General features: G+C 41.7%; 1 protein-coding gene across 1 annotated transcript; it reads left to right on the top strand.

Moving 5' to 3' along the window:
* Positions 1 to 1,846: 1,846 nt before the first annotated feature.
* fcgbp (Fc gamma binding protein) lies at positions 1,847 to 17,703 on the top strand. Its single transcript, XM_008432711.2, has 22 exons — positions 1,847 to 1,891; positions 2,323 to 3,573; positions 3,663 to 4,009; positions 4,104 to 4,680; positions 4,784 to 5,382; positions 5,481 to 6,048; positions 6,159 to 6,424; positions 6,938 to 7,279; positions 7,362 to 7,935; positions 8,030 to 8,229; positions 8,446 to 8,587; positions 9,573 to 9,901; positions 9,985 to 10,564; positions 10,660 to 11,258; positions 11,629 to 12,196; positions 12,532 to 13,130; positions 13,635 to 14,202; positions 14,285 to 14,484; positions 14,605 to 14,985; positions 15,100 to 15,386; positions 16,528 to 16,577; positions 16,672 to 17,703. Exons 2-21 carry the CDS (start codon positions 2,370 to 2,372, stop codon positions 16,535 to 16,537), a joined length of 8,940 nt encoding a protein of 2,979 aa, XP_008430933.1. The 5' UTR covers positions 1,847 to 1,891; positions 2,323 to 2,369; the 3' UTR covers positions 16,538 to 16,577; positions 16,672 to 17,703.
* The last annotated feature ends 1,357 nt before the right edge of the window (positions 17,704 to 19,060 follow it).

Below are 19,060 nucleotides of genomic sequence, written 5' to 3'. Positions count from 1 at the left end.
TGACCTCCACTATATTTAATTTTGTCATATGAAGCTTAACATGCAAAACCAGTTGTTATAATATGTCAAGCATGATTCAAAACATTTGCATTAGACTCTTTTTTTTTCTTTCTTTTTTTTTCAAAATCTGTCCTGAATTGATTATTTTCTCCCAGGTATTTTCTTCTTAGTGTTTTGCAAATATCACAAATGATTTGAGAAATGTACCAATGCAACTGAGAACATCTGTAAATAAGCTAATTATGTATTTGACTAACAAGTACTTAATCACAATGCTAAGTGTAAGAAAAGTCTTTTGGAAGTGTTTGTGAAATACCAAATCTAATCAAATATTCATTCTCATCTGTGGACACTGGCACAATCTCTCACATTTATAGTTTTTAGTTATTACATCTAGACTCTTGGATGTGACTGATGTGTCCTGCAGGTTTTCTGCCCAGGTCTCGATCTTAATGGCTTTTAATAAGCTGGTTAAACAAAGGAAGTTAAATGCAAAACAGATTTTGGGGGGCAGAGAGCGTTGGAGTCTTCAGTCTCAGTACTTAATTTTAAATATATGGCAATACCAATATCTTCACTTGAAGTACACTTTTGTGTACACATGCTGTGTTTGTTTTATTGCTGACATGCCTTGGGCAAATATGAAAGAAAAACACAGGACTCTCGGGTTTAGGGTCATACAATGGTATCTTAATCCGATTTACACCCATACTTTAACTGGACCACTGCAATACCTTTTAATTTTTGTTTGTTTTAAGCACTTCAAAGGCATAATTGTTGATGTGCTTTGGATCCTTGTTCCGCTGAAGAACCAAAGAGAGCCAGTGTTCAAGGTCTCAAATTGACAGCTCCCTCAGGGTTTTCTGCTAGAGAATAGAATTCATGGTTTGATCAAATCAGGTCATCGAGGTCCTGAAGCAGCAACGCAGACCCAGACGTTCCCACTATTAAAGCCACATTGAAATGTAGCTGTTTTCTTCCTCTGAAATACAATGCAAAGCTGGGGACACACAGCATGAATTTTAAAGTTGTCACACATATCAAAAATCCAAGGTGTTCACACAGCAAAAGACTGTTTTTGTTTTTGTTTCTCAACTGCAAGACAAACTACAATGGCAGACCACCGCTCTACAAGAGTGCAGAAAATAATGTCATCATTCACAACTTCTCCTTCTTCTAGCCCAGTTGAGATTCAACCAGAAAAATTGAGTTCAATGGGAGAGAGCCTGGATGGAGCACAGACGGGAGATGAGAATCAAACTGAATGGCACAGGAAGGGATTGCCTGGGATAATAAATATCAAAATAAAGAAAAACACAAAAACAATGTCCTAAAGATCACGACACTTTGTTATGAATGGAATATTTTGCCCTGATTGCTTACATGTGTTTTTGGCATAATTTTTCATGTTAATAACTAAAAAATAACTGTTTGATTTACTAATTCAGAGACAATTTCCAAAATTAAACAGTGCACCTCTCATGAGTTGCATTACACCCCAAGTACAAATGATTTTTCAAAGAAATGTAGTTTGTAATCATGTTCACACCCATGTCAGCACACAACAGGACCTAAAAGTCATTGCCAAGTTTGGATCTGTTTGTTTAAGAGGAAGGGTATTGTTAAAGAGAAGCATACTATTTTTCTGATTGGCTGACGTGTTTTTCTTTCTTTTTATTTTTTCTCATCCATCGTTATAAAAAACGGTTGGAGCAGCAAAAAAGGTGCTCACACGAAACTAATCAACAGGTGAGCACATTCTGGATCAAGCAGCATTTGTGTAACTTAGCTAATATAACTAGTGAATCCTTTTTAAACTAAAACTATTTTTTTTCTTTTTCAGCCATGGGGATCCTTGTGCTGTTTTGTGTTGTGGGGGCTTTCTTGAGTTGTAAGTACAACTAGATTTTTTTTTACTGATTTCTATTACTGTGTAATTTAATTTATTTGGATGAAATTAGAGTGTAATTAAGCTCACACATTGTTCTTACAGCAAGGTTTTGATTATGATATCGTTTTTTATACTGTTTGCTCACTGAGTGCTGCTTAGAAGTAGTCAATTTCTCTTCAAAATATATAAAAAAGTGACATATATATATATATATAAAATTTCTTACATAACTACCTCTCTGTGAATCCTTTGATCACTGTGGTGCCAATAGTCTCATTAATTTCCTAATGCTTTTATCACATATTTTTAACACACAAAAACCTGTGAAACTCAGTTGTGTGTAGCTCATTGTTTTTTGAAGCAACTTGAAAAAGTTTTGACGTTAAAGCGTTTCTCCATCTTTTCACCCATTTTCATCCCGTATCACTCAGGTCCATCTCATGCTCTCTGGACAGGAAGGGAGTTTGTCCTGTCATTTATGGAGAATTATGTAAAAGGCTATGATAGTCCTCGTTTTCAGCTGTACATTACAGCTTCTCAAGCCAACACCAAAGTGACCGTGCAGGTGCCTCTCTTGAAGTTCAAAGAGGAAAAGACCCTTCAAGCCGGGCAAAGGGTCACTGTCAGTGTCCCTACTGGTGTTGAGATGTGGAACAGTGAAAAGTCCTACAAAACTGTTCAGGTTGAAGCTTCGGCAGATGTGTCTGTAACCTCCTTTAACTGCAAGCACTACACAGCTGACACCTCCGTCATTTATCCAACTACTGCGTGGGGGAAAGAATATTTCATCCTCACTCCTCCCAGTGGCCCCCTCGGCACTAGCAAAGAGTTTGCTGTGACAAACGGCAAAGACAAAAACCAGGTGGAGATATTCCCTGAAGCGTCAGTCACCTTTCAGGGACGCGTCTTCAAAAAGGGCAATAAGTTGGTTATAGATCTTGAGCCATACGAGAGTGTTCAGCTTCAGAGCAAAGATGATCTGTCTGGTAGTCAGGTTTCTTCCCAGCGTCCTGTTGCCGTGTTCTCGGGACACACTTGCTACCTTCAGTTCTCTAAATGCAACCACGTTTATGAGCAGCTTTTACCAGTGAGCAGCTGGGGAACCAGCTTCGTCTTGTCTTCTCTGAGCTTCCAGAAGAACTATGACTCTGTTTTTCTCCAGGCCTCCCAAGCCACCCAAGTCACTGTTATCGATGGTAAAGGCAAGAGCGCCTTTAGTCTCTCCAGAGGCAACACAAAGGAGATCAAATTAAAGCACCCTGAAACACTCTCCATTCAGTCTGATCATGGCATCCAGGTTCTGATGCTTTTTAACGGCAATACATATAGTTTTTTCCAAATGTATGATCCGTTTTTAATGACAATCCTGCCTGTAGACCGCTTCTGCTCTTCTTATTCATTAGAAGCGCTTGAAAATTTTGACAACAAAGCCCTTATTGTGACAGAAACCAGTGCAACAGCCAGACTTCAATTGGACAACAAAAATCTACCACAAGACGTACAATGGAAAAAGGTTGCTGGGACAGATTTTTCGTGGGCAGAGATGTCCTACAAACAAATCTCCGGCAACAGTGTCCACACCGTGTCCAGCTCTGGTTCTAGCTTTGGGCTCTATAGCATTGGAGTCAGTCAAATGAATGGCTATGGTTCTGTTGGACACTGTATAGAGGAAGGGAATTCAGGTAAGTTGCACAAACTAAAGCTGACCAGAAATCCTTTTTTCTCAAACATATCATATAAGTAATTGTAAATGTATTTTTATTTTCTGTAGGCTCTTTATCATGCAGTAGCATTACTTGTAGTCTCAATGAGGTCTGTGAAATGAGTGGCGGGTTTCCATCGTGTGTGACCAGACCAGTGACACCACAGCACGGTACCTGTTGGGCCATGGGAGATCCTCACTATCGTACTTTTGATGGACGGCGTTTTGACTTTATGGGTACCTGCACATATGTCATTGCTAAAAACTGTGAAAGTAACAGCAAACTCCCAGCCTTTGAAGTCCTTGCTCAGAATGAGAACAGAGGAAGCAGCAAAGTGTCGTACGTTGGCCTGGTCATAGTTAAAGTCTATGGTGTCACTATCGCAGTAGTTCGGTCTGAAAAAGGTCGTGTAAGGGTAAGGGCTTTTTAAAAAAAATTTTAATCTATATTATAAAGTGTTCGCTGTGTTTTGTTAAATTAACATAATTTGTATTTCTTTTATTGTGCAGATTGACAACAGTTTGTGGTCCTTGCCTATAGTCTTGAACAACGGCAAACTGAATCTCTTTCAATGTGGCCGCTCTGCAGTTATAGAGACTGACTTTGGCCTCTCTGTCCGTTATGACTGGGATCACAATCTTGTGGTCAATCTGTCCAGCAGCTTTGCTGGTAAAACCTGCGGACTCTGTGGTAATTTTAACGGCAGCCCCGCTGATGATTTCACCACACCCTCTGGCGCTCAGGCAGGCGGGGCTGTGGCCTTTGGGAGTAGCTGGAAGGTTCCCGGATTGGAGCCTGATCCTAAGTGCATAGATGATTGCGTCGGTGGATGTGACACCTGCAGCAGTTCCTTGATGAAGACGTACGGGAGTGACTTGTATTGTGGACTCATTGAAAAACAAAATGGTCCATTTAACAAGTGTCATCTAGTCATAGACCCACAAGCTTACCTGGAAAATTGTAAATTTGATTTATGCATGGGAGGTGGTCTTCGTCAACTCCTTTGCAAAGCTCTTGAGGCCTACACTGAAGCCTGTCAGGATGCTGGAATTAAGGTTGAAGATTGGAGGAAGATGGCAAAATGCCGTAAGTGCCTTCATGCAAAGTACACGACAAAGTCTATTTGGATATTCACAATCCATTATTTAACTTAATCTAATGACGTTTACTCTGCTGTTTCTCCACACAGCTGCCAAATGTCCAGCGAACAGTCATTATGAGATCTGTGGAAACGCCTGTCCAGCTACTTGTTCTGACCCAACTGCACCCTCTAAATGCAAACGCCCTTGTGTGGAGACCTGCACCTGTGATAATGGCTTTGTTCTAAGTGGAGACAAGTGTGTGCCTGCTGCTAAGTGTGGCTGCACCTATGAGGGTCACTACATTCCTGCTGGCGAAGCATTCTGGGCTGACCAGAGATGCAAGCGATGGTGTAAATGTGTTCCTGGAAGCAGGCATGTAGAGTGCCAGGATAAGGACTGTGGACCAGGGCAGCAATGCAATTTAGTGAATGGGATAAGAAGATGTCAAGCATTGTCCCATAGTACCTGCCATGCCACCGGTGATCCCCATTATTTGACCTTTGATAAGATGCGGTTTGATTTTCAGGGCACATGTGTGTACCAACTGGCTGCACTGTGCTCAAAAGACCCAGAGCTGGTTCCCTTTGAAGTGCTGGTGCAAAATGATCACAGAGGCAGCAAGGTGGTTTCCTATACTAAGCTTGTACAGATCAATGTCTACTCTACCAGCATTGTTATAACAAATACACACAAAGACTTGATTTTGGTAAGATATCCATAAAAATTATATGTGAAATTTGATTATACCTTGATTTCTTTTTTTTTTTATTGCACAAGAGTACAACTAAGCTTTCTCTCTTTTAGGTAAATAACGAGCTAGTTAACCTTCCTATTAACCTCAATGATGGGCAGATATCTGTGCATAAAAGTGGATGGTATGCTGTTGTCACCACTGATTTTGGCCTAAAAGTCACTTTTAACTGGCAAAGTGCTGCATTTGTTACGTTGCCGAGCAACTACATGGGAGCCGTGTGTGGTCTTTGTGGCAACTACAATGGAAAACCCCAAGATGATCTAACCCCTAAGGGTGGCAACACACCTGTCAAGCCAGCAGACTTTGGTACAAGCTGGAGAGTGGCCGAAATCCCAGGCTGTATCGAGGGCTGTAAAGGGGTATGTCCCACTTGTGACATTACAGACAAGATTCAGTATGAGAAGAAAGATTTTTGTGGGATAATCCGAGACCCTGAAGGGCCGTTCCGAGAGTGTCATTCAAAGGTGGATCCAGCTGACTACTTTGAGGACTGTGTCTATGATGTATGCCTGTATAAAGGCAGGAAGGATGTACTCTGTCAGGCTATTACATCATACACATCTGCCTGCCAAGAAGTGGGGGCTAAGGTTCACAGCTGGAGGACCAGTCAGTTCTGTGGTAAGAAATGCCTCAACAATCGAAATAACAATTGCATACTTTTCTGTCTACTTTTTTGCAATGACAACAGCAAATGATTTCGTTTTTTGCCATCTGTCCTTTGCTTGCAGCTGTGAAATGTCCCAAAAACAGCCACTATGAAGTCTGTGCAACTGCGTGTCCTGCAACATGTGGCAGTCTTGCTCCTCCCCAGGGCTGTGAGGATGTCTGTGAGGAGGGTTGTGCCTGTGATGAAGATTACATCCTCAGTGGAAATCTCTGCGTCCCCTTCTCACAGTGTGGATGCGTCCACAATGACCGGTACTACAGAATAGGCGAGGTGTTTTACCCCAATGGGCAGTGTCAGCTCCAGTGCAAATGCACACAAGATGGAGAGGTAATGAATGACAGTAAATATCCTGTCCCTTGCAAAATTGTTCATATATACTTTGTTAAGAACCACAAACTATATCGTATGTTATCAAGATAAAGTAAAAAGAAATCTTGAGTCAATAATTTGTAAAACCACGTTTTGCTGCAATTGCAGCTGCAAGTATTTTAGTGCATATACATGCACTAAAACCAGCTTGCTACCAGCTTCACACATCCAAAGATTCAAACTTGCAGTTTGTTCTCTAATGTTCTCTAGCAATCCATTGAGGCCTTCACTAAATATCTGGATTGATACTGAATTCATTGGAACATATAATTAAGAGACTTCTAAAGGCAATATGAGTAGGGGTTTGACAGTAAAAGGAGATGAATGTAAAAGCACATTAAACTTTTTTAAATGTTCCCTTCTGAAAAAAAAAAAAAAATCTTAAAACACATGAAATCTTTACGAAGGCACAATTAATTAATTTATCTTGCTGGATCTGCAAACACTGTTTCATGTGTGTCTTTCACTCAGGTTGAGTGCAAAAACTTCTCATGTGGCCCTAATGAGAAGTGTATGATAGAGAATGGAGTTCAAAAATGTCACCCAGTCGGTAAGGGTGTTTGCCAAGCTTCTGGCGATCCCCACTACCTTTCATTTGATGGGAGGAAATTTGATTTCCAAGGCACCTGCACGTATACGCTGTCTAAAAGTTGTGGCGTGGAGGGGACCCACCTCAAGGCCTTTTCAGTTCAGGTGGAGAATGTGCAGTGGGACCAAATGAGGGGAAAGAAAAAAGTTTCCGTCACCAGGCTGGTTGGAGTGGAGGTCTATGGCTTCACCCTCATAATGAGAAACAAAATGCTTGGAGTATTGGTAAGAGATGATATTTTTTATTATTTGAATATGTATATTTGTTTCTACAGTAGTAATGTAATATAAATCCTATGTATTTCAGGTAAATGGAGAGTTTAACAACCTCCCTGTCAATCTTAACGATGGAGCAGTTAAGGTTTATCAGGAGGGCAGAAATTATGTCATTGCAACAGATTTTGAACTAGTGGTCACATATGATCTGGTCTACCATGTGACGGTCACAGTACCGGGTAATTACCGTGGCAAAGTCTGCGGGCTATGTGGCAACTTCAACGGAGACAAAAATGATGACTTCCAGATGGCCAACCATCAAGTCACCAACAACGTTAACGTGTTTGGAACATCATGGAAAATCACCATTCCCAATGTAGTGTGTGAAAATGGCTGTGAGGGGGATAAATGCGCAAACTGCGATGCAGCTCACAAAGCTGTGTTTTCAAAGCCCACTTACTGTGGTATCATTGCAGCAGCCAATGGACCTTTTGTAGCCTGCCACAGTAAAATTGACCCACAGCTGTACTTTGATGACTGTGTGTTTGATTTGTGTGCCTCCAACGGAGAAGGAAATGTGCTTTGTGACAGCATAGCAGCCTATACTTATAACTGTCACTTGGCAGGAGTGGATGTCAAAAACTGGAGAACTCCATCCTTCTGCCGTAGGTTTTCTTATTGTCATATTATTGCGTCCTACATAAAAAAATTATATATTTTTTTATCACGTTTTTAATTTTAGCTGTTTTTCTTCTTTAGCCATGAAATGCTTTTCCAACAGTCACTATGAAATGTGTGCTGAAACCTGCTCTACTTCCTGTCCTGGCCTTACGGAAATTGTCGAGTGCCCCACCGGCTGCACAGAAGGCTGTGAATGTGACACTGGCTTCCTCTTCAACGGACAGACGTGTGTCAACGAAACTGAATGTGGCTGCTATGAACATGGAAAAACATACAAAGTACAGTTCTGCAACTCTTTCAGTAAACCTGCATAAGACTATAATTATGAAAATTAGCCTACATGTGAGATTCATTTGCTTCATGCAAAGGAGCAGGATTTTAGTTATTTATATTAAGATGTAATCTGCAAAAAAGTAAATTTTTAATCTGAAACTTGTTTTAATTTGCCCTTGAAGGGATTTAAATCCATTATTTTATTTTTTTTTATTTATCAGCCTGATGAAATCATATATGAAGAGGACTGTAACACAAAGTGCACCTGTAAACCTGCAACAGGCCTTATCTGTGAAAAATATTCATGTCCTAAAGACACTAAATGCATGGTCAAGAACGGAATCCGGGCATGCCACAACACAGGTAAGATGCAAACACTACAACATATTTACTGACATCAACAAATGTGGTGAAGTGGGAAGTAACAATAATGCTTTATTTTAAAAATATAGTTTGTATTTATTGGTTATTACACATTTATTCAGACCCCTGGAATAATTTGTATGTTGACATATTACAACCAGAAATTTTGATGTATGTAGTAGAGACATTATGTGACAGACATAATTGTTGAGTTAATGGAAAATTATGTTTTAAAGATATTGGGCTCTCCAATCTAGCATTCTCACTAGAGTGGCAATACGCAAGCCATTGTAATAAAAAAATTTAAATAAAGAAAAGAAGAAAAGAGAAAAATACAGCTTAGTCTGCAGTTTGAAGGTGCTCTGATCCCGTATAACTAAAAGTGAACTGTCTAGTACACATTTAAAATGTTTTAAGTTGTGGAAAACATTACGTCATCTTAAACACACCATCCCCATGGTAAAACGAGATGATGACGGTATTATGCTGTGGGGATGGTTTTCTTCTGCATCTCGAGGAAGGCTGATAAGAGGTAATGGAAGTATTGATGGTGCTTAATGCAAGTCAGTCATGAAGTACAACCTGTTAGAACCTGCAAAAAAGTTGAGAGTGCAGCAGAGATACATTTGAATGTAGACCATAGCCTACATATGGGTTAGCTTAGTCTAGTAAAAGTCTAGACTTGAATCCAATAAAAAATGTTGTAAGATCTGAAAAATGATGTGTACAGGCAGTCTTTACCCAATCTGATTGAGCTTGAACCAAAGAAGAAGTGATTGCTTTTCTTTCTAAATGCCCAAAGATGTTAGAGACATATCCTAAAAGACTCTAGAATTTTAGCATTGTTGGTGGAGGTTATGCCAACTTGTGAGACAAACTACAACGACAAGGTTGAGATCACAACGTAGCAAAAAATTTGAACAATTTCAAGGAGTATGAATACTTTTGAAAGCCACTGGAACTTAATCTCGATTGTCTCTTTCAGATCCCTGCAAAGATGCTAATTGTCGTGTCCAAGAAGAATGTCGCGTTGAGAAGGGCGAGGCTCTGTGTGTCCCCAAGTTCACTGGTACCTGCTGGGCCTGGGGTGACCCGCACTACCACACCTTTGATGGGTACAACTTTGACTTCCAAGGAACCTGCAAATATGTTATCTCCAAAACCTGCGGGACCCTAGGCGGTCTTGTTCCATTCTCTGTAAACGAGAGGAATGACAACCGAGGCAACACGGCGGTTTCTTATGTCAGGGAGGTCGATGTGCTTGTGTATGGGTATGCCATTACAATTCGAAAGAGCCAAGTTGGTCAAATTACGGTGAGATTTTAACCTCCTGACTGATTCACCTGCCAAGTTTCTCTGTGAGTGGTATGAATGTTATTCTGGTATTTGCTTTTCAGGTGGATGGTGAGCTGGTGAATCTTCCCGTTCAGCTGGGTGATGGTGAAGTGACTGTGTTTCAAAGAGGGAACACCGCTGAGCTACAGACAGATTTTGGTCTAGTTGTCACCTATGACTGGAACTGGCACATTGTCATCAAGCTTCCCAGCAGCTACTACGGCACTGTCTGTGGCCTGTGTGGCAACTTCAATGGAAAAAGTGGAGATGAGCTCCAGAACCCTACTGGTCAAGCTGTCTCTTCAGTGATTGAGTGGGGAAAGAGTTGGCAAACGCCTGATCAGGACAAGGACAATCCCTGCTGGAATACATGTGAGAAAAACTGCCCTACCTGCGACGATAACGACAAGAAACTCTACCAGACTCAGGCTTTCTGTGGGGCCCTAACAGCACAGACAAATAATGTGTTCCAGAAATGTAATGGGAAATTAGACCCTCAGGCCTTCATGAACAGCTGCGTGTATGACATGTGTTTAAATAAAGGAGACAAAAAGATGCTGTGCCAGGCACTAGACTCCTATAATCAACAGTGTCGAGAAGATGGAATAATAATCAAGAACTGGAGAAAGACGTTTGGCTGTCGTAAGTTTAAAAATTCTTCTGCTGAAGATTGCGGTTAAATATTTAGCATCTTCTCATCCTTCTTCCTGTCTTTGAAACACCTTATTTACATCCAGCCATGAACTGTCAAAGAAACAGCCACTACGAAGAATGTGCCAGCCCCTGTCAGCCGTCCTGCCCATTCCCTGAGGAAAAGCAGATGTGCAGCGGCACGTGTGTGGAGGCCTGTGTGTGTGACACAGGTTATGTTCTCAGCGCTGGTGTGTGTGTGCCTGCCAAAACATGCGGATGCTCATATCAGGGCCGCTACTTCAAGCCAGGCCAGCAGTTCTGGGCTGATGAGACTTGCGGTCGCCTGTGTACGTGTGACGCAACTCTGGGCATGGTGACGTGCCGTGACACATCCTGCTCTTCCAATGAGAAATGCACCGTAATCGATGGAGAGCGTGCTTGCAGGCCCGTCAGCTACGGCCAGTGTACAGCCTCGGGTGACCCGCACTATCGTACCTTTGATGGTCGCAAGTACGACTTCCAGGGCACGTGCGAGTATCAGCTGGCTGGACTGTGCTCCCAGCACGCTGGGCTGGTGCCCTTTAATGTGACTGTGCAGAATGACAACCGGGGAAGCAAGGCAGTGTCCTACACCAAGACTGTCAAGATTTCCATTCATGGCGCCACTCTCATCATCAGCAAAGAGTACCCCTACAAGGTCTTGGTGAGTATTGATGAAGTGGTATAAATAATAAAGCGTGTGGATGTTGTATTAATAGCAATAGGAGTAATCTGCTTTTCTGCACATTTGTGGAGGGATAAGAATTAGGACACAGCTTTGCAGTCGTTTCACTGAAAATAAAAACCCATCTGATTCGAATGAGCGGATGATAATTTCCTTTGTATCTGTGCTAATTTCCTCATCCCTCATGCTCTACTGTATATATATTTAATCACATATTAAAAATTTAATCCAGACAGTCTTAATTAAACTAAGATTTAACTGCACATTAGAATAGATCAGCGAGGTGTGCAGAATTATTAAATGTATAATCTCCTAAAAATACCCCCCACCCCCATTCTCTGCTCTCCAGCTGAATGGGCAGCTTGCTTCGCTGCCTCTGGATTACAATAATGAGCTGACTGTGTTTCAAAGTGGCCAGACAGCCGTATTGGAGACAGCGGCTGGTATCACCGTGAGCTTTGACTGGAGAAGCACGGTGACCATCTCTCTGCCCAGCACCTACCAGGGCGTGGTTTGCGGTCTGTGTGGCAACTACAACGGCAAAGCTCAGGACGACCTGGCCATGCCTAGTGGACAGACCGCCCCTGATGGGACCAGGCTCGGGGAGAGCTGGCAGGTGGGCCTCACATCTGGCTGCTCATCTGTCTGCCAAGGGCCGTGGTGCCAGGCCTGCTCAGACTCACAGAAGAAAGTCTATGAAGCTGCCGAGTACTGTGGTATCATTGCTGATAAAGCAGGGCCCTTCAGAGAGTGTCACAGTCATGTGGACCCCACTCCTTACATGGAGGACTGTGTTTATGATGTTTGTCAGTACCATGGTCATCAAGGCTCAGTTTGTGATGCAGTGGAGGTGTACGTGTCTGAGTGTCAGAGCAGAGGAATCACGATCCACTCCTGGAGAACAAATAAGTTCTGCCGTAAGTTTGACGTTAACATTTTTTTTCTTTTTCTTCATCTATTTTAGGGTATAGTTTTTTTTTTTTTTTTTTACAACATTTCCTGTCCACTTGCATAGAGGCTTGTAGCTCACCATAATTACATTAATTTCCATGACTAAAATTGAGAAATATTTGAAATAGCCCGGGAGAACGCAAGTTAGCACAAGGTAGTCAAAACAGTGGAAAAGGTTATTGTGTTCTACATGTGTTTCATACTTTCAAGATTTTTACATACAACATGAAACATGCACTTTAAGCATTATTTTAAGTATGCATGTCACTTTTATTCTGGGTGTTTTTCTTCTGTCCTGCAGCAATGAAGTGCCCTGCTAACAGCCATTACACCCTGTGTGCCACGGGTTGCCCAACCACCTGTGCTAGCTTAACCTCTTTCGCCACCTGCCACAGGCGCTGTGCAGAAGCCTGTGAGTGTGACCAAGGCTATCTGCTAAGCGGGGAGACTTGCGTGCCAGTGAGACAGTGTGGATGCTCTTATGGTGGTCGGTACTACAAGAAAGGCGAGGCGTTTTACCCTGAAGACAAGTGCGTGGAGAAGTGCACCTGTGGAGAGAATGGGGCTGTAACCTGCCAAGAGGAGAAGTGTCGTAAAGGAGAAGTCTGTAAGCTCCTAAACGGTGTGAAAGGATGCCATCCCGAGGGTGAAGCAAAGTGCATTGCTTCCGGTGACCCTCATTACACTTCCTTTGATGGTCGGAGGTTTGACTTCCAGGGCACCTGCATCTATGTGCTGGCGAAAGTTTGCAATGATGACAAAGGTCAGCTCACACCATTCACTGTTACCCAGGGCAACGAGAAGTACGGAAATGGAAAAGTGGCTGTAACCAATTCAGTCGCAGTGACAGTCTATGGTTATGTGATTTACATTCAGCAGCGCCTGCCATGGAAAGTCATTGTGAGTTTGAGCATTTTATCCGGTTTGCGTTTGTTAGCTTGCTACAAAGTTTTTTAAAGATACTTTTTCTCTGGTTTTGTAAAAACCTATACACATTTTCTCTGAGATTCCAAGGAAAAGTGTTGCAATACCATGTATGTTGTTGTTGAAAAAACTTAACTTTAATGATACCAAAACTCAAAAATAAAAAGTTCAGGAGCAGGTCTTTTGCCCAAGATATACATGGGCAAAAGAGTCAATTTTAAATTAGTTCAGAAACAATATTTAAAATACAAACACGTTATTGTGATGTCCTGTACAGAAAAACTGTAAATATGTTCAAAAATCTTCCTTTTTATTAAGTTTATTTTTATTTTTTTTTTTTTTTTGCTCTTGGACAGGATTTGCATGCGTAGCAGAAAACTTATCTTCTAAAAATATAAAATGTTTATGAGGACAAGACTTTAGCCGTTTCAGCACAGTCTTTGCAATGATCACAATGTTTTCTCTAACTTATGTGTACAGGTGAATGACGAATTGCTTAACCTGCCTCTCTCACTGGAAGAAGGCAGTCTGACGGTCACTCAGGAAGGTCGCAATATAGTGATCCGAACAGCGTTTGGGCTCAAAGTCCTGTACGACACCGTGTACTATGTTGAGGTGGTCGTTCCTTCTACGTACCAGGATAGGATGTGCGGTCTATGCGGCAACTACAACAACAAAGGTGGTGATGATTTTATGCTTCCTGGTGGGAAACAAACCAGTGACGTCACTGCCTTTGGGGAGGCGTGGGTGGTGGACCTTCCTGGATACGTGTGCGGCGGCTGTGGAGGCCAATGTCCTTCGTGTGAACCAACGAAGGCTGCTGTGTATGGAAAACCAGACTCCTGCGGCATCATCAGTGCGCCTAACGGGCCTTTCAAAGCCTGCCACAGCAAAGTTGATCCTGCCTCATATGTGTCTAATTGTGTGTTCGATGTCTGTGCAACTGATGGCAACAAGGATACGCTGTGCGACGGCATACAGGCCTACGCACTGGCCTGCCAGGGTGCAGGAATTCAAATCCAGCCATGGAGAAGCTCCTCCTTCTGCCGTAGGTTACACAGCAGCATTTTACCTGCCTGTCCAAGCTACCTACAATTTGTTATTAATAAGCACATTTTGTTTCCTTGCAGCTGTTTCCTGCCCTTCACACAGTCACTATGAAGTGTGTGCGGACACCTGCAAAGGGACATGCGCCAGCTTCCTTCAGCAAGTCACTTGCTCTGGAAGCTGCTTTGAAGGATGCCAGTGTGATGCGGGCTTTGTTTCTGATGGCGTTCAATGTGTTCCGCTTGACAACTGTGGGTGTGTGCACGACAACAAATACCTGACGGTAAACTTTGAGAGAGACTTAACATCTGCTAAATCTGGTGGACAAGAAATTATTCATACATTTTATTTTTGTGCCAAAGCCGTTGATTTGGGATTTTACTATCCCTAAACTGTGTTTCAGGTGGGTCAAACTGTAGTGGACAAAGACTGCAGCTTCAAATGTAAGTGCCAGGCCTCTGGGCTGGTTACATGTGAAAAGCTGCTCTGCACCAGTGGAGAGGTCTGCGACGTGAGAGACGGGGTCAGAGGTTGTCATGTCATACAGGGCCACTGCAACATCAGTCCGGCTGGCGAGCTGAGCTCCTTTGATGGCATGTCTGGCAAAATAGTAGCACAAGGGGCTTTTGACTTGGCATCTCTTTGCGACGAGACCAGTAATCGCTGGTTCCGTGTGGTTGTGGATGTGAGGCTTTGCAGAAAGAATGCGCCTCTCGCTGTTGCCACTTTGTATGTGTTCTTTAAAGACACTACTGTGGTAGTGAACAGTGACCGTGTAACCTGGGTGAGGAGTTTAAACCATGAACCTTTGAAAGCAGAAACAATTTTGGGGATAATTTTTTACTTTTTTTTTTTTTTACATCTTTTCCTCTTATTTCTTATTCATTATATTCTCCAGGTAAATGGCCGAAAAGTGTCCCTGCCCAGCAAAGTGACAAATGAGTTATCAGTCCAAATCTCAAACAAGAGTGTGGTTATTGAGAGGTCCTCAGGCGTGCAGGTCATCTATTCTATGTCACAGAAGGTCACTGTCACTGTTGATGGTAACCTGTCCGGCGAAATTTGTGGTGCCTGCGGCAACTACAACAATAACTCCAAGGATGACATGAAGACAGCAGATGGGAAAATTACAAGTGATTTCTCAGCTGTGATTGGCTCTTGGAGTGCTGAAGACTTCTCTAGGTGGTGAGTATTTTAAACATTCTGCAACATTTTTGTGGCAAAAATGTTGTAATATCTGCAGTCCTTTCAGACAGCGCCTTGCAAAAAGGTAGTTTTTACTCTTGCCACTGCTATTTCATTGGGATTTCATGAGATGAAACAGCACAAGCGAATGCAAAATTTCAAAGCATAACTGAAAAGCGGGTAAAGATATTCTGCAACTGCTGTGAAAAGCAATGCTTCAAAGTATTTGGAAGGGTTACTAAAAACAAACGCAACTCATACTTTTCAGTTTTTTTATTTGTATGTCCACTTCGTAATGATGTGCTGCCTTCTGTTAGTCCATCAATAAAATCCCTAAATAACACATTGAGAACTTGAGGCTGTCACATGAGAAAATGCAAAAGGTAAAAGTTCAAGGAGGAAATACATTTACAAGTCGCAACATGTTGCATGTTTACATCACGATGCTCCTCACGCTGGCTCTTGTGTTTTGAACAAAATAACTTCACCTTCTCGTTCATTGTCTTTAACCTCTTTAGTTAAGGCGTGCGATGCAATTTTTCCGCTCTATTATCCAAACTTTCAACTTAATTTGACCAGTGAAATAATCAAGCAGAGATCGGCGAGAGAAGGGGACGATGCTACCAACTATTCAACCGCTTACTCTCTTAACAGCATGAACTAAACAAGGACTCTACAGAGCCCCTTTTAAAGGAATGAGAGTGTGGTTTTTAATTGCATTTGGCTCAATTTAATTAAGAAATGCTAGAGAATCCCCTATGGTAATTACTGATTAAAAAGCAGGTGAGGCTGACAGGCATAGCCATCAAAAGCTACCAAGCTTGCAATCCAATCTCTGCTTGTCATCCAAGGACACTTACGACTCATCTGGGTGCAATATTAATTTGAGAACTTGTCTTTAGTTTAGTGTCCTAGCCTCAAGTTAGACCATCGGAGACCCCCGTCCCCACTTCCTCTTCTTTAGTTATTTCACCTTGAGAAACACAAGAAAATAACCCTAAGAAGTAGCACTTGCTCTTACATATGTGCACGAGAGAATTGAATTCTCAGAAGAACTGCTTGTAGTCTCTACTGTGCTTGAGTGGAAATAAATTCCCTTCCTCCAATGCCACTTTGACTGCAATTTTCTTTTCCGCTGCAGTGGCCTGTAGAGAAGCTGCTTCTGTGCTGATAGAGGCCACTGGTACACAGGTAAATTATGAACCCGTTTCCTGTGGAAAAATGTGAATGAATAAAACAGTTGTACAGTGTGACGTATATGCGTGTGTTTTTCTCTCTTATACAGGAAGAAGAGAGGTTTCTTTGTTTTCAGCCCTGATTGCCATACTTCACCGCTTCCTCCTGATTGTCATTGCAGTTTTTCTTGTTTCCTGGGGATTTGGTTCTCTATTGTTCTCTTTGCTGTTGTTGAACCAAATGGCTTACTCTTGTCCAACATCTCCATCTAGTGGGAGAAAAAAAAAGAGAAACACTACACCTGATTTGGTATACTTTCCCAATCTCTCCCTGATCACTGAATAAATATATACCTGATTACAATTTGTACCCAAGTTATTTGTTTGATGTATTTAAAACATGCCTTATACAAACACACAGATGACATTGTGTACTTTTTCTTGTAAAAGTAATCACATCCTGTAACCCTTTTCAAATTTTGTCATGTTAAATCCAAGACTAGCAAATTAGTGAGCATATGAAATGGAAAGAAAACGAGAGAAGCTTTTCATTTTTGTCTAAAAATCTGGAAACTTTGGTCTGCATTTGTAATCAATTCATTTCCTCTTATACTCCTAAAATATTATAAAGACATAACCAATTGGCTTAAGAAATTACTTGATTAGTAACTGCCAACACTCCATATCACCCCGAACACACAGGATGATTTCCTAAACATGACTGGGGAAGAAGGGCAGGGGATGACATTAAACACAAGGAAACGTTGAAAGAAGACTTGCTATTGGCTGCAAAAAGACTCCAGCTGGGCAATGGTTCATTCTCCATCAGGACAAAAATCTTAAACATACATCCACGAGTACAGCTGAAGAATTTTGGTGAAATCATATTCATGTATATGAACAGCGCAGTCAAAAATCCAGACCTAAATCCAACTGTGAGTAAGACTTGAAAATGTTTGCTCTTAGAAGCTCTGCAGACCAGTTGACTGGATTTGAGCTATTTTGTACAGGAGACAGAAGTGTAGGTCGGTGGGCTGCTGGTAGAAACATCCCCCAAAATACTTGCAGCTGTGGTTGCAGCCACACACAAACACAACCCCCACCACTTCCTGTAAAATCCTGGATTACTAACATACTCTGTCTCCTTGGTTCCTGATCACAACATCAAATTCTATCAATTCTATGGGAAGAATGGTGAGAGAAATGTATTTCTATGATGTGTTGGACAGAAAGGCACAGCAAAGAAATGTATAGCACACTTATTTATTTGTACATATATCTGAGAAAACCTTTATAATTTTCCTACTCCTAATGCACAATAGTGTTGCGCTGTCAAATAAAATCCAATTTAACTTTCCTACAGAGCTAGCTTTCTGTCACCATCCATGGTGTTTGGCGCTGCCTGATTTATAGAGTAACATCCATGATGTTAGTGTAGGAATTGACCCCTTGATTTCTTCAAGAGAAAAGCAACAACTTTTTTTTGTAGTATAATAATACAAATACATATTAGTACCCACGGTGGCTTTAGACTGAACATCTATGGAAGAAGCTGCACCCATCTGTCCCAAACATCCCTTAAGGGAGCAAACTTGTCAGACTTTGAGTGTCTCTGTTTTCAAATCGGAGGGTTCTTGAGATCATTCAAATGGTCTAAAGTAACATTGCTACTCTGAAAATATTTCTACCAGATGATGTGTCCCAGAGGTATTCAGTGGTCTCAAAGCTGGATCTGTGTAATCCAGCAAGAAGAACACCAGTATACAGATTCAGATATTCCTTGTCAAAATCAATCTTTTTGACTTTTTGTCCTTCAAGGTTTGTTATTGCGATTCTAACCTTTTCAGTGGCATTGGCTCGACCAAAAAGCATGTCTTGATTTCACAATTCTTCTCACAATGAATCTTGTGTCATTCAGATGACTTTCGCAGTTTCCCTAGTCAGAAGGTAGCTGGATGTTTTGGCTTTATGTTGTTAATTCCGAGGTTTCTGACAAAGTCAACAAATCTTAATGTGACCAACAAATTTATGTGGTCAAGTGCTTTTATGCACATAAAAAATTGTGGTGGAGGTTAATGGTGGTAAGGTGGTAAAATTTAAAGAAGTCCAAGGAGTGTGAATACTTTGCAAAAGCTTTGTTGTGTCCATGGCCTCTGCTGCAGTTGGCATATCGGGAGAGAGAAATTCCATCACCAGCAGAGAATAAAACACAAGGCCCTTGTAGAAAGAGGGAATCTGGGAACAAATACAAACTATGGGATGTTCTGCTGACCAACCATAATGAGGCAAGGGCCTGTTTCCAGTTTGGATCAACTTTGCTTTTGCTCACTTGGAAAGGAATCTACCATTTTTTTTTAGGTTGTTTGCAGAATAAGCAACCTTATGAGGACTGTTTTCATACTGCCCCTGTGACAGACTGCTATGGCCCTGAAAGCACTTCGCTGTTTATGCTTTGCCTTCACAGCACCAAGCTTCTCCCCCAGAGCCAGTAAATTACTC

Source organism: Poecilia reticulata, linkage group LG16 (assembly GCF_000633615.1).
Source record: "Poecilia reticulata strain Guanapo linkage group LG16, Guppy_female_1.0+MT, whole genome shotgun sequence".
NCBI classification, from domain to species: domain Eukaryota; kingdom Metazoa; phylum Chordata; class Actinopteri; order Cyprinodontiformes; family Poeciliidae; genus Poecilia; species Poecilia reticulata.
This window is presented reverse-complemented; position numbering and strand designations above follow the sequence as displayed.

Bases quoted from the DNA above. Each gene is read 5' to 3' on its own strand.
- fcgbp (XM_008432711.2), top strand. From the start codon at position 2,370: ATGGAGAATTATGTAAAAGGCTATGATAGTCCTCGTTTTCAGCTGTAC. The intron at 7,936-8,029 runs GTAGGTTTTCTT...TTTCTTCTTTAG, and splicing joins GAGAACTCCATCCTTCTGCC to CCATGAAATGCTTTTCCAAC. The intron at 13,131-13,634 runs GTGAGTTTGAGC...TTATGTGTACAG, and splicing joins GCCTGCCATGGAAAGTCATT to GTGAATGACGAATTGCTTAA.